Genomic DNA, 19699 nt, shown 5'->3' with positions numbered 1-19699 from the left:
AGTTACGGAGTCACCAAATTGTAGAAATTGGGGTTTGTTTTGTTTGTTGATTACGTGTTCAGCTGCAAATGAATTTGTTTCCCGACTTCTGACTCCAGACTCCAGAAAAACCAAACTTGGGTTAGTTTGTTTTATTCAGAATACACCAAGACACAAACACAGATATGTGGGAATCAGACGTTTTTGGTCCCACAAGCACGCCAAAATGTAGAACAGATTAGTGAAACTACACTAGGCCAAAGCCCAATGCAGAATAATTTCAGACCACAAGACTACGGAATTTATACACACTTGAATTATGCGTTCGCGTGAGACCACGATATCGATAATTGCATCTTACGAGCGATTTTCCTGTGTCGTTCCAAGAACTGTGATATTTACCTGGGCGGTACAAAACTGCAAGTCATTCTCATTACGTCACAGCATAAACGTTACAGTTCCCAACTGTGCCCGAATTTACGCTCATCGAGCAAAAGCGAGCACATCCTAGCACAGACCGGCACATCCCATCCCAGCACAACTCAGCACGCGCGCACAATAAAACAAACACGGAATCGTCTTTAGTGTAAACGGGCCTTTACTGTTATGACATCATAAAGATGTTTTGGGCCTTGATTACAAAGTATTGTAGTCGAAAAAGACTTTAAATGCAAGTCATCGCATATCTAGGCACTACAAGTCACCAACCTTTGTGACGTAACAGTGTTTCAATAATGGACAACCAAGCATGAGAAATTTGCTTTGTACCAAGTTGCCAGTTTTATTTGTTGGGTTAAAGTGGTTTCAATATGTTTGGGTTCTTCAGCTACCGTGTTTCAAAACCAATTAGGATAAAGCATATGTTTGTTATTGTTTATATATCTTGGCATACTATTAATGTTATCACAAGAGAACAAATCCAGTGTGAGGCATTTTTGCTTCAGTGGAGTGCAGCAGGTGTTTGGAGGATAAACTTCTTTTCGTAATTTTAGGTCAGTTCTGAGCTGAATTCCCATGTATGGGTTTTAAAGACGTTTGTTTAATTACTACAGAGGTCGCAAGTAAATATCATCTGCATTCAATTTGAATTTTTAATTATAAAATAAACGCGAAACATTCAAATATTTTCAGTGCTGAAGAGGAAGTGAAGAACGACTGCTCAACAACAACAACAACCAAATACATACAGGGGGAGTGGATCTGTGCGGTAAGTGAGAATACATAACTTCCTTTTAGTAGGAAGTCAGTTCACCAGACTTAATGAAAATGGTTTAGTTGTTTACGTACATTTGTAGGTTCTTACCAACACATTGTACTTACTCACTTGCTGGACAATCTCCAGTTTAAACAAACGTTTGCAACAATGTTTACGCAGTCGAACGCAATGAATATTTTTTACCTTCATGGTTTGGTTCTTGTAGTTTTCTGAACTACAGTGGAACAAACCAACAATCAGAGACATGAAGCGAGTTATAAGTTTGAATACTTTTATCGCGAGTTAAAACATCTTACATATTTACAACCAAATTCCGTATCATCATGGAAAATTGTTCGCTCTCTTTGTTGTTTGTAATGTACCTTAATCTCAAAAGCTCAGAGTTTGGAATTCAATCCCATTGCTCAAAATCAACTATGGGATGTAGTGGGGAGTAAAACTAGCTTCGCATGCAAGATTGCTTATCTGAAACATTGAAAAAAAATTCCAAAGTTTTATTTTGCAAAAATTCGAACAAGACTTCAATACGTGATAATAATTATTTACAAAATCCTATTACTTTACTAAAGAAATACCTTCAAGGTCGTTAACAGTTAGAACTCGTGCTTGTACCGAGTTTCCACAGACAATTATTGTGCAAAGTTGACATGCGTGGAATTTATGTGGTATTTGGGTTGCACTAAACGGTAGTACTGATTTGTGATACCTACATGTTTAACAATTGCCACAAAAATAAGAGTCAGACTTATGCGGGTACTTAAAGTACTGCGACCACGGCGAGAGTTTGAAAGAGAAGTCGCGTGAAAAGTCAATTTCGTTGTCACATTCCAAACGTTTAAGATTTAATTCTAGCTTTCGTCACAAATTGTATTTGTTCGTCAAGCTTATTTTGCTATTTTCTTTGTTTTTTACCAGGTTGATGTAAAACTTTAGCCAAACTTTTGAGAAATAAACATCTTGTAATGCATAACAATCACATAGTGATCACATTTCCAGATATAAAAATCTCGAACAACTTTGCTATCATGACGTTTGTTGCTGTTAGTGTTTTGTTGGACGTTTTTATGTCCCACATGGGCACTGTTACCTGACAAATTGAGTTTGCAAGTTGTCACGGATTTCTTTCCTACCTCGGCCCGGACCCTGCAGTAACGGATCACCACTGAATCCAAAGTCTCTCACGCTGGTTCGATAAACTTCGCTAAATGGGCTTCTCTTCAATGAACAGGCTAAAACGACGGTAAAACGTGCATATACTCAGTAAAAACCAATACTATCGATACTCTTTTCGTTTTTCCACACTCCCTCTCAGTACAGCACGACACCCATCTCGAAACTAACTCGATCGTACCCAAAGCACCTCCTCGCACCGGTAAATTAACCAATCAACTGTTTTTCATGAAATCAATGGGGCGTTACGGGACGACGTGGCAAACATAGAAAAACAAATTAAGTGTGAAAATAAAGTGTGAGAAAAGATGGAAACATAAACAAAAGTGCGATGTGATGTCAGCATATATGTAATGAACAGTGATTTAAATAAACAACGCAGGTGAACAAAAAAAGCATAAAGACAAGAATTAGTGCTGTGTGTCATGTGTCTTTTACGCCACACAAGCAAAAAGTTTAAGGTCACTGCTGAATTGTCGCCACCGGATTCACAGATTTGTGGCAGAGAAATCTGTTTCAAAACTTACTAATGATAAAACCTCATTGAACTGTCACGAAATCCTGACAAGCCTTTCTTTCAAAATAATAACAAAAATATTCCTTCCAACATGAGCAACAAAAACATACCAGAAACCACGTGATGTGTTTTACATAGTATGGGCCGTGGTGGTGGTTGAGGTTCGACAACAAACAACTGTGCGATGGGAGGCAGGATTGTGGTGATCGGGTCAACAATCGTGACACACATCGATACTTCAACCACGATGAAGATCCTCAACTTTGCAAACATCGGAAACACTGCGACGCAATAGACGGACTTCTCAATATTCCTATGTCCAAAGTATGCGACGGTTTCATCGATTGCAAGGATGAAAGTGACGAATATCCAGAACAAAACTGCACAAAGGAAGGAAGATTCTACTGTCCAACGTTAAATGGAGCCAAAGTAAAGTTATTTTTTGTCAACAAAAAACCACAAAAAATTCAAGACACATTAATTGCAAGAATTAGAGCAAAATCGCTTCAAAACTGTATTTTAACTATAAAAGGCAAATAGGTATCGTTGTCTGTTGTTCAGTATTGTTTGTCATAATGCCCTTTGTTGAATCTTTCGCACACAGTTAACCACAAAGACGGTTTAAGTATTTCCCAGATTTCTGTGACAGATTTCTGTCAACGCATCGGATGTTTGTGACCTCACAATTAACTGCGATAATCAAAATGACGAAATAAACTGCACAAAGGACGGGAGGTTTTATTGCGAAAACAAAGATCCATTGTTCGTTAAGAAAGAGAAGGTAAACACATGTTAACATTATTTAAGTTTTGTTTCCTGTAGCAAAGATGTTTTGATTCCGTGCATGTTATTATTGTGACCGAAATTAATTCAGCGAACCCGAATTCGGACTAAAGTTATTGGGAGGGCGGGTATGGAAGTTCTAGGTTTTGAAATTTGGAAAGACCTTTTCTCCGTTTCTAGCGCCTAATTTCCCAACCTCAACTACGGTAAACGCTCAGTTCACCCTGTACTAACGACTTACCGTCAACACAAAAGTTGGGAGCCGCACTACAGATGCGGATTTCATAATTAAATAAAGTCACGTCAATATGAAAGAGACTTTAAAAGCGCCCAATGTTAAAAGGACGAATACCAAAGAATAAAGTGCGACCCACTGCACAAATCATGTTCTTTAGACTTAACCACACAAGCACACCTCAACGTTTGCACCAGATGAGAACTGTCAGTCTACCAATTAGTTCTTATTTTTCTCGCCACCTTTCTGGCCAATTAACGCGTCACACGCCTTCCACGTATACAAAACTACACATGTACATTGCAGTACACATTTTTTGTCTAATTTCCATAGTTCCGTTGTTCACCAATTACATACAAAACAGTAATTTCGCATTGTGCTGTTTACAGACGCCAATATGACCAACTTAACTACAAAGTTTTCTTTAATTTACTCCACATAGAAATTCAATGGAGTCGGCGACTGCTCTGATTGGTCAGACGAGTGTCCAACAAATACAAAAGTGATCAACGAAAACATATTTTCATCACGATACGAGTTGATTGCAAACCCATTTCTACGAGCCATTGTGTGGATAATGGGGATGCTCGCCATTGCCGGAAATTTGGTAAAATAAACAAAGTTTGTTTAGTCTTTGTTGCACAATAAGAACACGTGTTATATTCCTTTAATATGTTTCAAGGTTGTCATGGTGATGGAAGGTAAAACGTTGGCGACGACAGAATCACAATCTGCTGCATTTCGTACAAACCATCTGCTTGTTTTGAATCTATCCGTTTCCGATCTACTCATGGGAGTTTATCTGATCATGCTGGGCGCCGCTGGTGTCAGATACTCCGGAAATTATTGTGCCAATGACCTTATATGGAGATCAAGCGGAAGTTGCACCACAATGGGGGTATTGGTTTTGCTTTCAAGCGAAACATCGGTGTTTACAATGGTTCTGTTGACCATATTCCGACTGTATGCTGTCAAAAACGTAAGTGAAACAATTTTATTTGGGTAAGCCAGCTATTGCCAACTTCGTTGAACCGGTGACGACCCTTTCCAAAATTTTACGACAACTTTCTCTCTGGAAATCTTTTATCTCCAGAAACCTATTTATTTTCACACTCACAGATATCGCTAGAATCTAAGACTGACATGAGAAACGAAACTAAAAGGAATATTGTTAAAATGACGCAGTTTTGCCCAATTTGGGAACTGCAGAGTAGAGAAAGAAGGAGCAATTTCCAGTCCGATGGGATTCGAACTGACAACTGTGCACATCCCTCGATTTGAAACGAACGCCGAGCTTGCAAACTTATTACTTTTAATGAAAACACGTCAATGTTTTCTTTTGTTTCAGCCACTCGATGCATCCTTGAAACCGGAATTGAAAACTGTCATCCTTTCCATTATCCTCTCCTGGGCATTCTCGTTTACAATTGCTTTTATTCCACTCACGACTCAACTTCAACATTTGTTTGAAACTAAAGCTTTGATGAATGAGAATCCGTTTTTTGAAAATGTTGCAGTCGACTTCTCTAGTAAGATATTGTCGTTGATGTTGGTGTTGAAACCAGTTTCGAATGACACTAGCGCTGCGTATACAGGCATGAATAACTTCATGGATCGATTTGTAACTTTCCAACACAACTTCACAAGCAACGATTCCCAAGTACTCAACACTGCCATCATGCGAGTGAATGATGCTAATTCCTGGATGGATTTTATGGATATTCTTGAGGATTACAATTACACTGAGCTATTTGATATTTCTGGATATTTGGGGTTCGTTTTTATACTCGCAAAATCTTCAATTTTATCACCCCAAAAATATCTGTGTGTAGATACTACAGCAGCAGCAGCGTTTGCATTAGCAAACTGTATGTAACGGCCAACGACAAGGCATGGGGATATTCCATTGCCATTATTACTCTTAACTACCTGGCCTTCATGTTCGTGGCAATTACGTATTTGTGGATTTACAAGAAGACAACTGCCAGTGCCAGGCAAGTGAACGAGAGATCAAGAGATGGAAGAGCGGCAAGACAAAACAAAGGTAACCGCATTCGTATTTGCAAACATCTTATTCCAATAATGCTGTTTGTTTCGGCAGAAATGCAAAAGAAAATCCTCCGACTGATAATTACCGATTTTCTCTGCTGGGTTCCAATTTCAATCATGGCATTTGTCAACTTCGGTGGAGTCGCTATGCCTCCAGTGATGTACGCTGTGTCAGCAATCATCCTACTCCCAATCAACAGCTCTCTAAATCCCCTCATCTACTCCAACGCACCGAAACTCCTTTATGATAGAGTCCGGGATGGCCTACGTACCGTTTTCAGGCCTCAACCACAGGAAGAGAAACAGGAAAATGTGGTTGTGGTTGCTAACCGACAAAACTTACATGTGGTTGAAGCAGAAACTGCTCTGTAAATAAACCTTGCATTCAGTTTTGTGCAAAATATGAAGTACTTTTTCTGACATAGAACTGACAGAACCGACTCCATACGCTTACCTTCCATGTGTGGAATTTTGTTTGTGATTGCAGAATAATTCCAACACAAAATTGATATTTCAAATTACATCTTTGGTTTCCTTGTCTCTATTAATGCCCGGTCATGCTTTTCAGTTTTAATTTGTGAGTAATCATTTTATGTAGCATGGTATGAGTCACGTGATGAGTTGGTTGGACTCGGCATCCAACACATGGACATTGTTATCATGTGTGAGTGTTGGAACGCTTGACATCAACTTGGGTAGAATCATTTTAGATATTACAATGATGCGTTGATTCCCCTTGCTGCCAGTGACTTCCCCGCTTTATTTTGTTTTCTATCGAATTGGAGAAACATTTGAGTGCATTTGTGGCGTGCAAAGTACCAACCATCGTATGAGATGAAATATGATAAAGTTGGAACATAATGGGGATGAAATCAGTGTGTTTAACGACGGATATGAGCTTATCATGTTGCTGGATGATCGTTCACTTGTAAATATAATGTTATGATGTTGGAAATGTTTCATGAAACCAATACAAACTATCGGGAGAGGGAAATATATTCTGCCAACTACAAAACTTCACCGAAAAATGTTGAAAACCACCTTTCACATGCCTTGTACATAATCATGTATATCATGGATAACATGGATAAGTATGATTTAATGCAAACAAGATGTTGTAAAATTCTTGGCAGGACAAACTGTCAGTGTAAATTCCAATAAGAATTGCGTTTATCGTAACGTGGCATCAAACGAGCAGCAACAAAATATTTTGTTTGAAGTTAATTCTTCTTGCCATCAACTACAGTTTGGTACAAACTAGCGGTTAGTTTTGTCCCTTTAAAGTGTTTTTGTTAAAAAATATTTCAAATTTCACAGACATGTTACAATCGTTTTGTCAAATTTAATGTCTGTTCCTCTGACACAATAAAAACGTTACTTTATTGACCGACGTTTCGCCTGTTATCCAACATGGCTTCCTCAGGGTAAGGAAGGAATGAATATCATCTCGATTCCCTCATGATGTTATCGGTCCTCATTCCATTTTGTTTTGCATTATTATTGTTCATACGCGTTCAGTTCTATTTGCGCAGAAATAAAATTTGATTAAATTCCGTTGTGGAATTGATGAGCTTGTTAAAATCTATTAAGAACTCAAACTATATCCTAATTGACATTATTGGCTAAGATAACCACCAAAATTCGCGCCAAAGAATTTTTTCGGATCGGAATCCACGAATTATTGGAACCCGTTGTTGTGAAAAATAACAATATAATCTAGAATATCTCTTATAAATAAACAAAAAACAGTGAGTTTAAGACCTAATATTTAACCTGCGGAATCCTAGTTTAATGAAACTATGTGTGGTTAAGGTAGCCAATGTGTCTGGCTGCGTCCATTCTTTGTGGTCAGACATTTTTGTGAAGAACATTGAAAATATTTTTGAGCAATTAAGGTTAACATCTCTTGGCGTAATGTTTATGTGGAATAGTAACAAATGTAACAACAAAACGTAAAAATTGCAGCAAAAATTGTGACCGCCAAGAATATTAGAGCTGTGATCGCCAAATATAAAGGGCCTGCGCATTGGGGCGATCCTGCCTTGCTATGCGAAAGCATGGAATTACTTCTGTATTGCAGCAAGATGATAAATATAAACTCTTATACCTCATTGTTGTGAAATTAAGACAAGACTTGTTTTAATATGCATGAGCCAATGACGGTACGCAAGTTGCCCTGAGCCTTTGCGCTCTACGCTTGCGTGAGTGATTGACTGTGTGTTGTCGCGTACGTGTTCTATTAGTGTGGTTTTTCGTTCTTGTCCAGTTGTATGTACTGTTTTCTTTGACCTATGTGTTTTGCAGTTGTTCCTTAGTTACAGTGACTTAAACCCTCGTGTATGAAATAAACAATTAACATCATAACACTCATCATAACAGAAGCATGGAAACGTTTTGCAACATGTTAATTCAGTTAGCTTTCTAATAAAGGCAAATATATTGCGCTTTGAAAAGCACAGTCAGTCACTATTTGAATGGATTTAAATCAAATATTCGTTCCCATGCTTGTCTTGGAACCAATAATGATTGGAGTGAGATGTGGTTACGCCACTGTTGCGAGGAATTTAATTCTCACCCGTTCAGTTTGCTGCCTGATGAATAACTTGCCTGAAAAACCAGGCGAAGACTTCCACAGTATGGTGACTATTTTGCTAAAGGGAGGTCGTTAAACGGGATGCAGCAACAAGCAACTATAAGTGGGCATCTTTTTTCAAATATTGTTGTCATGAAAACCCATTGTATCAAAATAATTAACTGACAGGTTGCTATGTATTTCTCTGTAAATTTAACACAGTTCATGCAGACAGCTCAGCTTTATTTCACCTAAAGGCACCATCAGTTTCTTATTGTGATAAATGTTATTCAAAAAAGGGTTGTATTTGAATAAGAAGCTGATGATGTCTTTAGGCGAAATATTTTTTTCTGAGCATCAAAAAACGGAGCTGTGTGTATGACCACTGTGTTGGAATTTACATAGAAATACATATCGAGATACGGTGCGCGATCGACAGCCTGTCAAGAGACCTTGATTAGACTAATATTCTACAAACACTGTTAGGTTGTTTAAATGATAGACGTACACATGTTTACTAGTAACACCAAGCATAACAACAATGACAGCTACAACAAAACAATGACAGCAACAACAGCAACAACGAGGACAATAGCAACGAGCCACGCCACAACCCACGCGACCTCCTACAAACTAATTCCAGCTCCAACCGCAGCAATTGATCTCCAAACTTCTGCTACAAACGAATCAAAACCAAATTCTGCAATCATGAACAAGAAAAAGTGACATGGGCCACGTAGCACCAGGATGGCAAACATAGAAGAAATTTTGGGCCACATGGCACCAGCGTAGCACAATTGTCACCGAATTAAAGGCCGCGTGGCACCAGCATGACACACATGGTGTGTGGCACATATACGTGTCACCGGCATGGAACCAGTTATGGCGCATATACGTGTCACCGACATGGGACCAGTATGGCACGTATTTCACTACTTTTATGTTTTTTTAAAGAAACTTTTTACTGCATCCAACTCTAATACGCAAAGTTCAGTTTAGATTAGAATCATTGTTCAAACTGCACGAATGTTTGTTCGTTTTATTTTTTTTGAACCAACGGATTGTATTCAATCGGAAATTTAAATACGTAACAAAACTATGATTATTAGACAACTGATTAACTTCTGTCTAATTAGAAACTCCGTCTCCCTACAGGTCAATAGAAATGATTGGATTTTTAAATTGCCCCAAATGAAACGTCGACCCATTGTGTCTGTGGTCAATAATCCATTATCGAACTTTAGCAAGGCTAATAATTTCTGTACTGGTAGAACCAAGGCATTCTTTCCAGCTAAACTGTGGTACATGAAGTTCTTCCAGGCAGTGCGAGAGCACCTTACTTGTTGATAAAAGCTTACACAAAATAAAATACTTTTTTTCAGATTGCGTCGTCAGATTCAAAGTCCACTAAAAATGTAGAAAACTACACAAAAACAGTAGCGGTGACCAATAATCTTTAACATTTTTCGTTGCTGCGAATTTGACGTCATACAAGGCGTTCGCGTCAAAAAAATGCCTTGTTTGCATAGGAAAAGCGTCTTATATTGTCAATGTCGAAAAGATCCAACAAATTACGCTACCTCAAACGTCATCATACAAAAATATGCCACAGTGACTTCACAAACCAAAGGCTTTTTTGTCTCTGATTATCGTCAAACCAAAAGGTATAGTTGTACGACATTATTCTGTACTTCAATAAGACGTGGATGGTGCGTGTTTTCGCTCAGTAGGTACGAACTACAATGCGAAAAAACATTAGTTAAAGAATATCTATAGCGGAGTACATCATCGTTTGACAAGGCTGTGACCAAAAACGATTATTCGGCAGAATGAATTGATTACGATGAATAAATCGAATCATTTATGATGTAACGCCAACTCGTGTACAACGCTACTGCCTGAGAAAGATTGCTGTCATGAGTTGAAAATGCTTCAAGAATTAACCTCCGCGATAAATAAACCACTGACGGTTTGTCTCCCTAACCCATTGTTCACTTGTTGTGTTCTTGTTTAATGAAAAACTACTAAACCAGCAGTTTTACAATGTTTTCCATTTCTACGTATATTTATCTCCATATCTCAATGAGCTTTTTGGGCTCTTTTTTCTCTATATAGTTGCTGTGGACTTGAATGCAGTGTACAACCCCTCACTATTGTACGAATATAGGAAAGAATTGAGATTTCCTGCGTAGAGTTTTGTTTCAACAAAGAATTGATTAAAATTGAGTTTGACAAGCGTGGGAGACATTTCTACACAATGAAAGCAAGGTCAATGTAGCCAGTGGTGAATTTTTCCTTTACACAAATCTTTTCACCCATGTTTGTGTTTAAATTTGCAACAAACTTCCACTGTGACGTCACAAACCTCGTGATTTGGTCATTCCTTCCCGAATTTATCTTGCAGTAACAAATTTGTGTGTATTAAACGTCACACGAACGAAAAAGGCTTTTATCTGCTGGTAAAGCAGGTAAATATACACCATAATAAATTATAAGCGGATCGAATACACCACAGGTAAAACTGTAGCATCACTTAGATTCGAACATTGCGAAAACAATTTCCACAACAACGCAAAACTGTAGAGTAGTGTAACAGTGACGTAGTCAACATTGACAACGTGGCCATTCTTTATACAAACCCCAAGTTGCCCTGGGAGGTTTTCCAGGGAATTAATTCCTAATGCGATGTTGTGAATAACCACTGTCGTCTCGGTCGGCGAGTTGTTATGGTACACACATCCTGCCGCACGAAACCATGAATTATTAATTTAATTATCTTTTTGTCCATTGGCAGGAGACCAGGTGGCTCTTTTGTGAGCTTAAATCTGCGGTATTTCGTAACAACATGGTAACGACTTCTTTCATAACATGAGAAAAGTAAAGCGGGCGCCGTGGCTCCTTCGGCATTAGGACCGGCATTGGGTAATTGCTTTTGTGTAGGGTACAGACCAGACATGTACAACTTACTAATACAGGACTAGTGACTTTTAAGTCGGCATTACTTTTACGCCGTTTCAACGGCGATGTGTTATTGTAACAATGTGAATTGAAACTGGAACATGAGTAAATTAAGCATTGCATAGTGTGAAGTGGGTATATATACGTAATGTAACAACCGTTATCGAAAAAACTTTCAACGTGTGTTCAATGTGTTGTTTCCAATGCTGTTAAATGTTGCAATGGAACCGCTGTTCAATAGATCGCAACCAGCAATTAACAGGGAGTTTAATTAGGGAAACAATTGCTGTTATGTTTATCGACTAAAACTGAACAATTATTGATTAAAATCAACTTAACTAATTACAAGTTAGTTCAGGAAAACAACGAAAGGACAAATTAAACTAATTGCAATTTAGGGGTTGACCCACTTTGCGTTACGTCATCCGCCATATTGTGCTGGCAAAAATCAATACCTTTTTTCGAAATTAAATGATTGAAATTGGAACTTGCGTGTAATGAAAAAAGAAAAGATTAAATAAAAGTTGGAATAGAAAGTGGGTTTTAGATCGATTTAGAATGTGGTTTTGGTGCATTTGTGTTGTGGCACTGCAGCATGAGGTTGGAGGTTTGCGCGCATGCGCAGTTTAGATTTTTGCTGTCAAACGTAGTTAATTGTTTGTATTTTGCCAAAGTAAATACAAATTTAAATGCTAATGTATAATTCCTGGTCTTTTGACAATTGATGTAATCGCATTTCTTCAGGAATATTCGTTTATTTATTTTAATTATTTGAAAAGAAAAAAAAAATTCTTCTTCTTTCAACGGGACCAAAACATCGTATCGGGGTTAATATGAGCAGCAATTTGTTTCTCCGTGTTTTCAACCAAACACGATTAATGAAAAGTCTAACAGGATTGCTGTACAAAGGTCAGATTTGTTTATGCAGATATTGAGGTATTTCACACATCTATTTGCGGGTTTCAGATTTCGATTTGTTTAAACCCGAGGCCCACAGATTGCGTTTGTCCGCTCTCATTAATAATGCATGAAAAGTTCGGGCATTAGCGAGAGAAAACGTTTATATGCGTGTGTCACTTTGTTAAATTGAATTCAAAGTTACAATTTTTTGTTCCATTAGCAATTTTTTACCCAACTTTAGCTTTTTGTAAGTTTGTTCTTCAACCGCAAGATGTCGCAGCTTACCAAGACTGAGCAAGCTCTTGTCCTTCTCGCCGAAACTTTCTTCATGTAAATATCTTGTATCGTGACAAAAATAATTGTGATGTAATCATTTTGCATTGTGACGTAGGTACGCTGCCAAGAGTCCAGGAGGCAAAAAAAACATGACAAATTACGTTGAGTACTTTAGACAGTATGCGACCATTTAATTTTATGCAACAATAAAGTATTTCTTTTTTTTGCCAGGTAAAATTCACAGTTACGTAGATTCTTCAAAAAAATCACAAATTTCTTTAAGGTCGGGTTCGTTTCCGCGTATTTGCTCCTGTAAATCACATATCTGGCACATCGCACAATTTAAAAAAAGTTTACTTGGCAAATCAGAATGGATTACAAATAGTTTTTCTGCATCTGTAAAAATTAGATTACGTCGTATTCTGGCACTTAAACATGAAATCCGTATTCTTTACGGAATGCAATGTTACTTCGAGATGGGTTTTTCAACGGATACCAGGAGGTATCTGCAGACGAACAAAGTTTTAAAAAAAATATATAAATATTTTCACTTATCCACACAGGTCGTAACTGTGAGACGAACAGCATTTATTGCCATTTTTAAGTTAGTTTGTTACAATCAAATTGCCTTGATTGATATAAAAAATAAAAATGAGAGCTGCAGACAGGGTGTATACATGCACTGTTTCGACCTGTAAGGTCTCATCAGTGCAGCTGTCGATGTGGCACTGTGCTAGCTGGTAGACTAGCAGGCACACAGATTTCCACTTTGTGGTACCTTTCGGTCAATCGTCTATATGTTGGGTACCAAACTAGGTACCAATCAACACAGACGAACCACGTGAAGCGCACTATGGCCAAAACAACTGTTTGGGACCCAATAGCGCTATCGGCTCGGCTTTCACCCAAATCATATTATATGCGCAAAAGAGCCATAATAATCAATGAGAGCTGCGGACAGGGTGTATACACGCACTGTTTTTTTTTTTTTGTTCGGATGAGCACAAGGCTACCACGAATATCACACCAAAATGGAGGAAAAGAAGAGACAAAAAATACAGGTACAAAAGAAAAAAATTGCAGACGACAAAGTACTGCACAAATAGGAAAAGAAGGAAATGGAGGAGAGCAAGGGAAAGGTGCGGAAAAAAAGCGGGATTTACGATTACAAATAAAACGCAAGTAGAGTGTATAAGTAATACAAAGGGCGGTCACATACACACACACAAAAAGGGAATGCTACGTAGCAATACATTGAATATTGGTTGTTTGTCAAACGGGGGTTGAGAGAAGGTTACCAAAATTGGGTTATATTTTTCTTGACGTCGGCCAGGACGCCTTCGAGAGAGGGGTTTTCCCTGTGACGTTGTGTAGCGAGTCTCAAAGCAATAGAGGATTTAAATGATCGGATGAAGTGATTGGGGATGTTGTTCAAAGGGCGGGAGTCGTGTTTGATGCGGTTTCTTGTCTTCCAAATTATGTGGGTTAGTGAGAGCTGCAAACATAGTGCGCTCAATGAGAGCTGTTGTTATGGCCATAGTGCGCTCCACGTGGTTCGTCTGTGTTGATTGATACCTAGTTTGGTACCCAACATATCGACGATTGACCGAAATCTGCGTGCCTGCTAGTCTACCAGCTAGCACAGTGCCACATCAACAGCTGCACTGATGAGACCTTACAGGTCGAAACAGTGCGTGTATGCACCCTGTCTGCAGCTCTCATTGATTATTATGGCTCTTTTGCGCATACAAAAATAAAAATGTTTTTAGAAATATTTAAACGTGACAATATGTTGGTGTGAGCAAGTAAGGAGCCCTATATAAACATATTGTTTAATTTCGCGTTACATACCTTTTAGCAAGTACAACAACCAAAACAACAACTACAGAAGCAATACAAATAACCTTTGGAAGTACTTCGCAAATACTTCCCCAACAAACAACTGAAATCGTGCAGGAGAAAACGACAAAAGGAATTACGACAACACAACAGATTCTAACAACATCACCAGATACGTATATAATGATGACATTGTAATACTCCCTGCGGACAAAGGAAATGCGACGGTGGTTATGAATAGATGGGATTACGAGAACAAGCTTAAGTTAATGTTGGTTGACGAAAAAACCTACCGCAAGGTGAAGAGGGATCCCTGTCACGTTGTTAAACAAAAGGTTAATGCAATGGTTGGTCGCTTACACAGGGACAAGCAAGTGTTATCAGTGAGGGTATTTTTCGAGTTGCATAGCACGGATGGGCGGACGTCGTGTCTTTATGGTCTTCCAAAGATTCATAAACCTGGGGTTCCACTTAGGCGTATTGTGTCGTTCCTGGATCTCCCACGTATAATCTTGCTAAATATGTGGCCCATATTTTGGCCTCCCTTGTGGGTGCGACGGATGAGACGTCCGGAATTCTATCGATTTTGCAGCACAGATTAAAGAATTGAGCGTGGACCAGGAGGAGGTAATGGTATCATTTGATGTCGTCTCTCTCTTCACAAACGTACCGGTGAAGTTGGCAGTGGAAGTGGCGGCAGAAAGACTGCAGAGAGATGAGACATTGGAGGCAAGTTGTTCGTGGCCACTACCGGAGATCGTGGAATGCATTCAACTCTGCCTGGACGCCACCTATCTGTCGTTCAAAGGTGAATTTTATTAGCAAATTTTTGGTTCAACCTTGGGGTCTCCGCTTTCAGTTGTGGTCGCCAACACAGTTCATGGAATCCGTGGAGCGAAGAGTGTTGTCAACGTTTTCGAGTCCCCCACGCTTTTGGCGACGTTACGTGGATGATATCGTGGAATCGCTGCTTGAGAACCTCAACTCGATCGAAGCGAGCATTAAGTTCACCATGGAGGTTGAGCATGATGGGATTTTATCGTGTTTAGATGTTGCTGTTCAAAGGGAAAACCGTGGGTCGCTCCGCACGAGTGTTTACCGAAAACCGACGCATTCTGACAGGTATCCATCCTTCCGGTCAGCGCACCCTATATCGCACAAGTGGGCTGTAGTGCGTGCACGATACACTATAGCGGAGAATCATGTTACAGAGAAAAAGACCCGAGAACAAGAGGTGGGTAGTGTGCGGGATGCTCTGTTAAGGAATGGTTACCCAAGCTCCTTTCTGCGACGAAACCATGCATCCCTGCCTAAATGCGACAAAAGTCCATCCGCGGGTGTGGTTGTTCTTCCATATTTTCCAGGACTTTAGGAGACCTTGAAGAGATTGCTGGAGGATTTTTCCATCCTGGTGTTCGAGCGTCCTTCAGTCACATTACGCTCCTTGGTCTCACATCCCAAAGATTGCACTGGAGGTGCGCTAGATGCTAGGGGTGTGATATACCGCATCCATTGTTGAAAATGTGAGAAGGTGTATATTGGCGAGACGGGTCGCGCCTTGCGGACAAGATTAAAGGAACATCAGCGGAATGTCGTCAAGCCGAAGAAGGTTGCAGGGTCAGCACTGTCGTAACATGTGGCAGAAACAGGGCATATGGTCAATTTTAAAGATACAATAATTCTGGACAGGGAAAATGATAGGTACAAGAGAATGTTCATTGGAGTCTGTGCATATAAATGGACTTGAATCTGCACTTAATGACAAAAGGGAAACCTTTTTTCCACCCGTTTATCGGCATTTGATAAACAGTCTGCGCGACACGTCCCCTGATTAAACCTGATGGTCCTGCGTACCACACGGCACTGTGCTTTAGACCCTGATATCTCACTCCTTGTTGGCGCGCATTTTTAATTCTTTGTGCTCCGCTCCCCGTTTTTCAGCTTTTTTTGTCCTTTTTCGCTCTTTTTTGTCACGCGTTGCTATTTATCGCCGTGTTGGCGTTTTATTTTACTTCGCTTGTCCTGATGAAGGTCTGTTGAATAACGACCGAAACGTCGTCCAAACAAGTTTTTTTGCCAGAAGAGCCTTAAATTATTGAAACCATATTGGTAACTACTTTTAGTTAATCGAAAAACAAAGTCAACCCAAACATAAATAACCTATGTAGGGCACTTGGCTAATCGAGCTATATAGCTTTTGCCGTGTTAGGGTCTTGGACAAATTTAGTAACAACTGGTTTAAAGCTTGGTGGATGTATGTGCTTAGTCGGGAGTTAGATTATTTAGAAGACGCACAGACTTGTGTAAAGGAGTTATTTAACTCCAACAGTTACCTTAAGATAGACAAGGCAAGTTTACGAGGCCGAGTTGCCATCGAGACTCAGTCGGATCCCTTGGGTGCGAGGCCTGAGACGTAGTCGTACCCCACGGTCACTTAGTCGGGGAGTATCCCGACACTAGCAACTCATGCATCTATTAATTATGACATCACAAAACAAGTAAGAATTGGTTAATGTGGAGGTAAAACATAACGTGGATTATCCTCTCCTCCATCAAGTGTTCGTATGTAATTGAGCAACATAACTAGATCGCCCAAACTTTCTGACAGTTTTCAAGCTAGAGGCGTAATTGTGTGTTGGTGTCACAATGTTATTTTAGGATGATGTCAATTTCCCACCAAACATGTCCCACCTGTTCAACCCACTGCTTGCGTGATCATCAGTCCGTGCGTTATCACTTGCAATATGACAACAATAGAAGAAGATGTGTTAACCAGGTAGCTGCACTATACAGTAGCATAGCTCTTATAACCAGATGTTCTGGTGTGGAAAGAGATATTCATTTACAGTGGTGTAAAATACTGTAAAAATATCACTGAGACTCTTAAACTTGTGGACATAAATTTAAACTCAAACACGCTGTAACATTTTATGGTGGTTGTGAAAGCAGGATTTGTTCATTGTACGTTTTCTTCCTTCTACATCGGTCGAACACCGAAAAGGTTTGCTCACTTACAGATATTTTGGTAATTTACTTGCGGAGTTTCCATATGACGCGTCGATTTGTTGTTCTTGGGGGCGTCGCAAACTTACTGGTGGAAATTTGTTACCGCATATACCACTGTGCAGCAGTGATATAAACGAATCAGCTTATAACGTGAGCGGATTCATCTAAAAAAACGTCAACGTCTTTCAGGGGCGCCGTTCTATCATTTTACTAGAAATGATTGCGTCACTGGAAAAAAATCAATGGAGTGAGGGAAAAAAAGAATCTTATTCAATATAATCCCAGTGGTTTTAGCAACGCTTAAAACGTTTATGCAATTAAATTAGACCGGCAATATAACCAGCAATGAGATTCCTTGTTATATTATTTGTAAATTCTCTACCTGTTGTTTTTGGACAAACTTGTTAGAAGTTGGATGACTTCCACGAATATTTGATCGGATCCAAAGTTAATTCATACACAGAAGCTGAAACTGCATGCAGTAAACACAATGCACATCTCGCTAATTTTAAAACAACAAACATATTTAACCTCCTGGTGGAGAAGATTGGGACAGTAACATGTAATGCGATGATCATTAACTCTTCTTTGGTAAAGAAAAGTTTTACTTTTGGTTTCGTAAAATTCCTTTTAGATCTATGTATGATGCTTGTTCTTTGCATGTGTTTGAGTAAAGATAGGAAAATTTTTATACCGCAGTCACTGATGTTTCGAAATTGGTAATTTTTGTGTACAAGTTGTGAACAATTGTGAGCAAAAATCTTCACCATTGTGGTTACTTTACCGTCAAACTTATTTTTAATTTGAAACTCATTAATGAAGCGAAAATTTCTTGTGGCCTAAACCATTGATTGGTTCAGTAATGTTTTGACAAATAACGTTAAGAGTTCCCATATTCATTCTACATCGGAACAACACGATTTCCGGGAACAAACAACTTCCAGTGAAGGGATGGATCAAGTGCTAACAGTGGACAGTGGCTTATGCAAGAACCAAACAACGCTGGTGGAAATGAGGATTGTGTGATAATGGGATGGATTCATGAACTTGATCCAACATACAGATGGAGAGATGTTCCTTGCTCACATAAATCAAGATACATTTGTGAAAGAATTCCACAATGTAGGCGCTGTAACAACATGTGTCTTGTATCCCTGGGTTGTAGTAACTTTGTAAATCATCCCCGTAGCTATTAAGAAAACATAATGTGGGTTGGGTGGTTGCCCCGTTTCCATAAAGTGATATGCCAAGATACATTTACTATGTACCGACTTGTAAGGTACGTTGCGTTTACTTCTTGCCTTCGCCTTAATGCACAGTTATGGGAAACAACAAGCTACCTCGACATTTAGAACAAGTTAAGAATGTTCAATATTTATAAATGAGATACGGATAAATGTTCCAGCAAAAATTCACATAACTGTAGAAATAGCAGAAGAAATATCATCTTTCACAAGCGGTACTCCACACTAAATACTACAATAAAACGGTTGAACCATTAAATTACTGTGCAATGTTGTATATTTGTTTAAAATATCGGCTAAACCTTTCAACCAATGGCAGCAAGCTCAACAACACAAACAACAGCAGCAGTTACTACAACTACAGCAACCAGTGACGTAACAACTTACGCTTTCATTACACATCTAAAATCGGCAACAAGCGTCGTCTCAATTGCTCACCACAGTCCAGATAAGGAAATGCAGTCAAACCAAAACTCCCTTACTTCCATTCGTAAGTCAAACTTAGTCATTATTTCATTATAATATTTTCACATACGAGTTTTGTTTATTTGTTGGCAGAAATTCTCACTGGTTTGTCAGATGCAATCCATCGTATTAAGGACAACACCAGCCTGATTATTACCTTGGTTGTACTTGAAGTTCTCACAATTAGTGCTGTTATCATTGCAATCATCTGCTTTTGGTCACGTAAGAAACAACCGTAAGTTCATGTGTTGTTATGCTACTCTTTTTTGGCTCGTTTGCAATCAGAATTTTATGCAAGCCATTGTTTTGTTAAATTTAGTGTTGATGAACAAACCAACCTTGACATGGGAAATATGTTGGGTGAGCAACCGAATGTACCGAGTAGGTTATTTATACGAATTTATTGTGAATTTACCTCACATATAATCGTATGTTGAGAAACGTGAATCAGCATCTTTTTGAAACTAAACAGGTTCCAAAAGCCAAGATA

At 39.0% G+C, this 19699-nt stretch overlaps 2 protein-coding genes across 2 annotated transcripts in view; both read left to right on the top strand.

Moving 5' to 3' along the window:
* LOC145909731 (uncharacterized) overlaps positions 1-6321 on the top strand; it is a 147546-nt gene extending 141225 nt beyond the window's left edge. Inside the window, exons 4-11 of the mRNA XM_082997085.1 lie at positions 3178-3311; positions 3532-3663; positions 4343-4507; positions 4583-4879; positions 5249-5429; positions 5496-5673; positions 5733-5944; positions 6002-6321. Coding sequence (XP_082853211.1) covers positions 3178-3311; positions 3532-3663; positions 4343-4507; positions 4583-4879; positions 5249-5429; positions 5496-5673; positions 5733-5944; positions 6002-6321 — 1619 coding nt within the window. The remainder of the gene's footprint in view (positions 1-3177; positions 3312-3531; positions 3664-4342; positions 4508-4582; positions 4880-5248; positions 5430-5495; positions 5674-5732; positions 5945-6001) is intronic.
* An 8803-nt stretch (positions 6322-15124) lies between these two features.
* LOC145909730 (uncharacterized) lies at positions 15125-15866 on the top strand. The gene is made up of 2 exons (XM_082997084.1): positions 15125-15223; positions 15354-15866. Exons 1-2 carry the CDS (start codon positions 15125-15127, stop codon positions 15864-15866), a joined length of 612 nt encoding a protein of 203 aa, XP_082853210.1.
* The last annotated feature ends 3833 nt before the right edge of the window (positions 15867-19699 follow it).

Source organism: Ascidia mentula, chromosome 7 (genome assembly GCF_947561715.1).
Source record: "Ascidia mentula chromosome 7, kaAscMent1.1, whole genome shotgun sequence".
Lineage (NCBI taxonomy): Eukaryota > Metazoa > Chordata > Ascidiacea > Phlebobranchia > Ascidiidae > Ascidia > Ascidia mentula.
The sequence above is the reverse complement of the archived record's forward strand: the minus strand, read 5'-3'. Positions and strand labels throughout refer to the sequence as shown.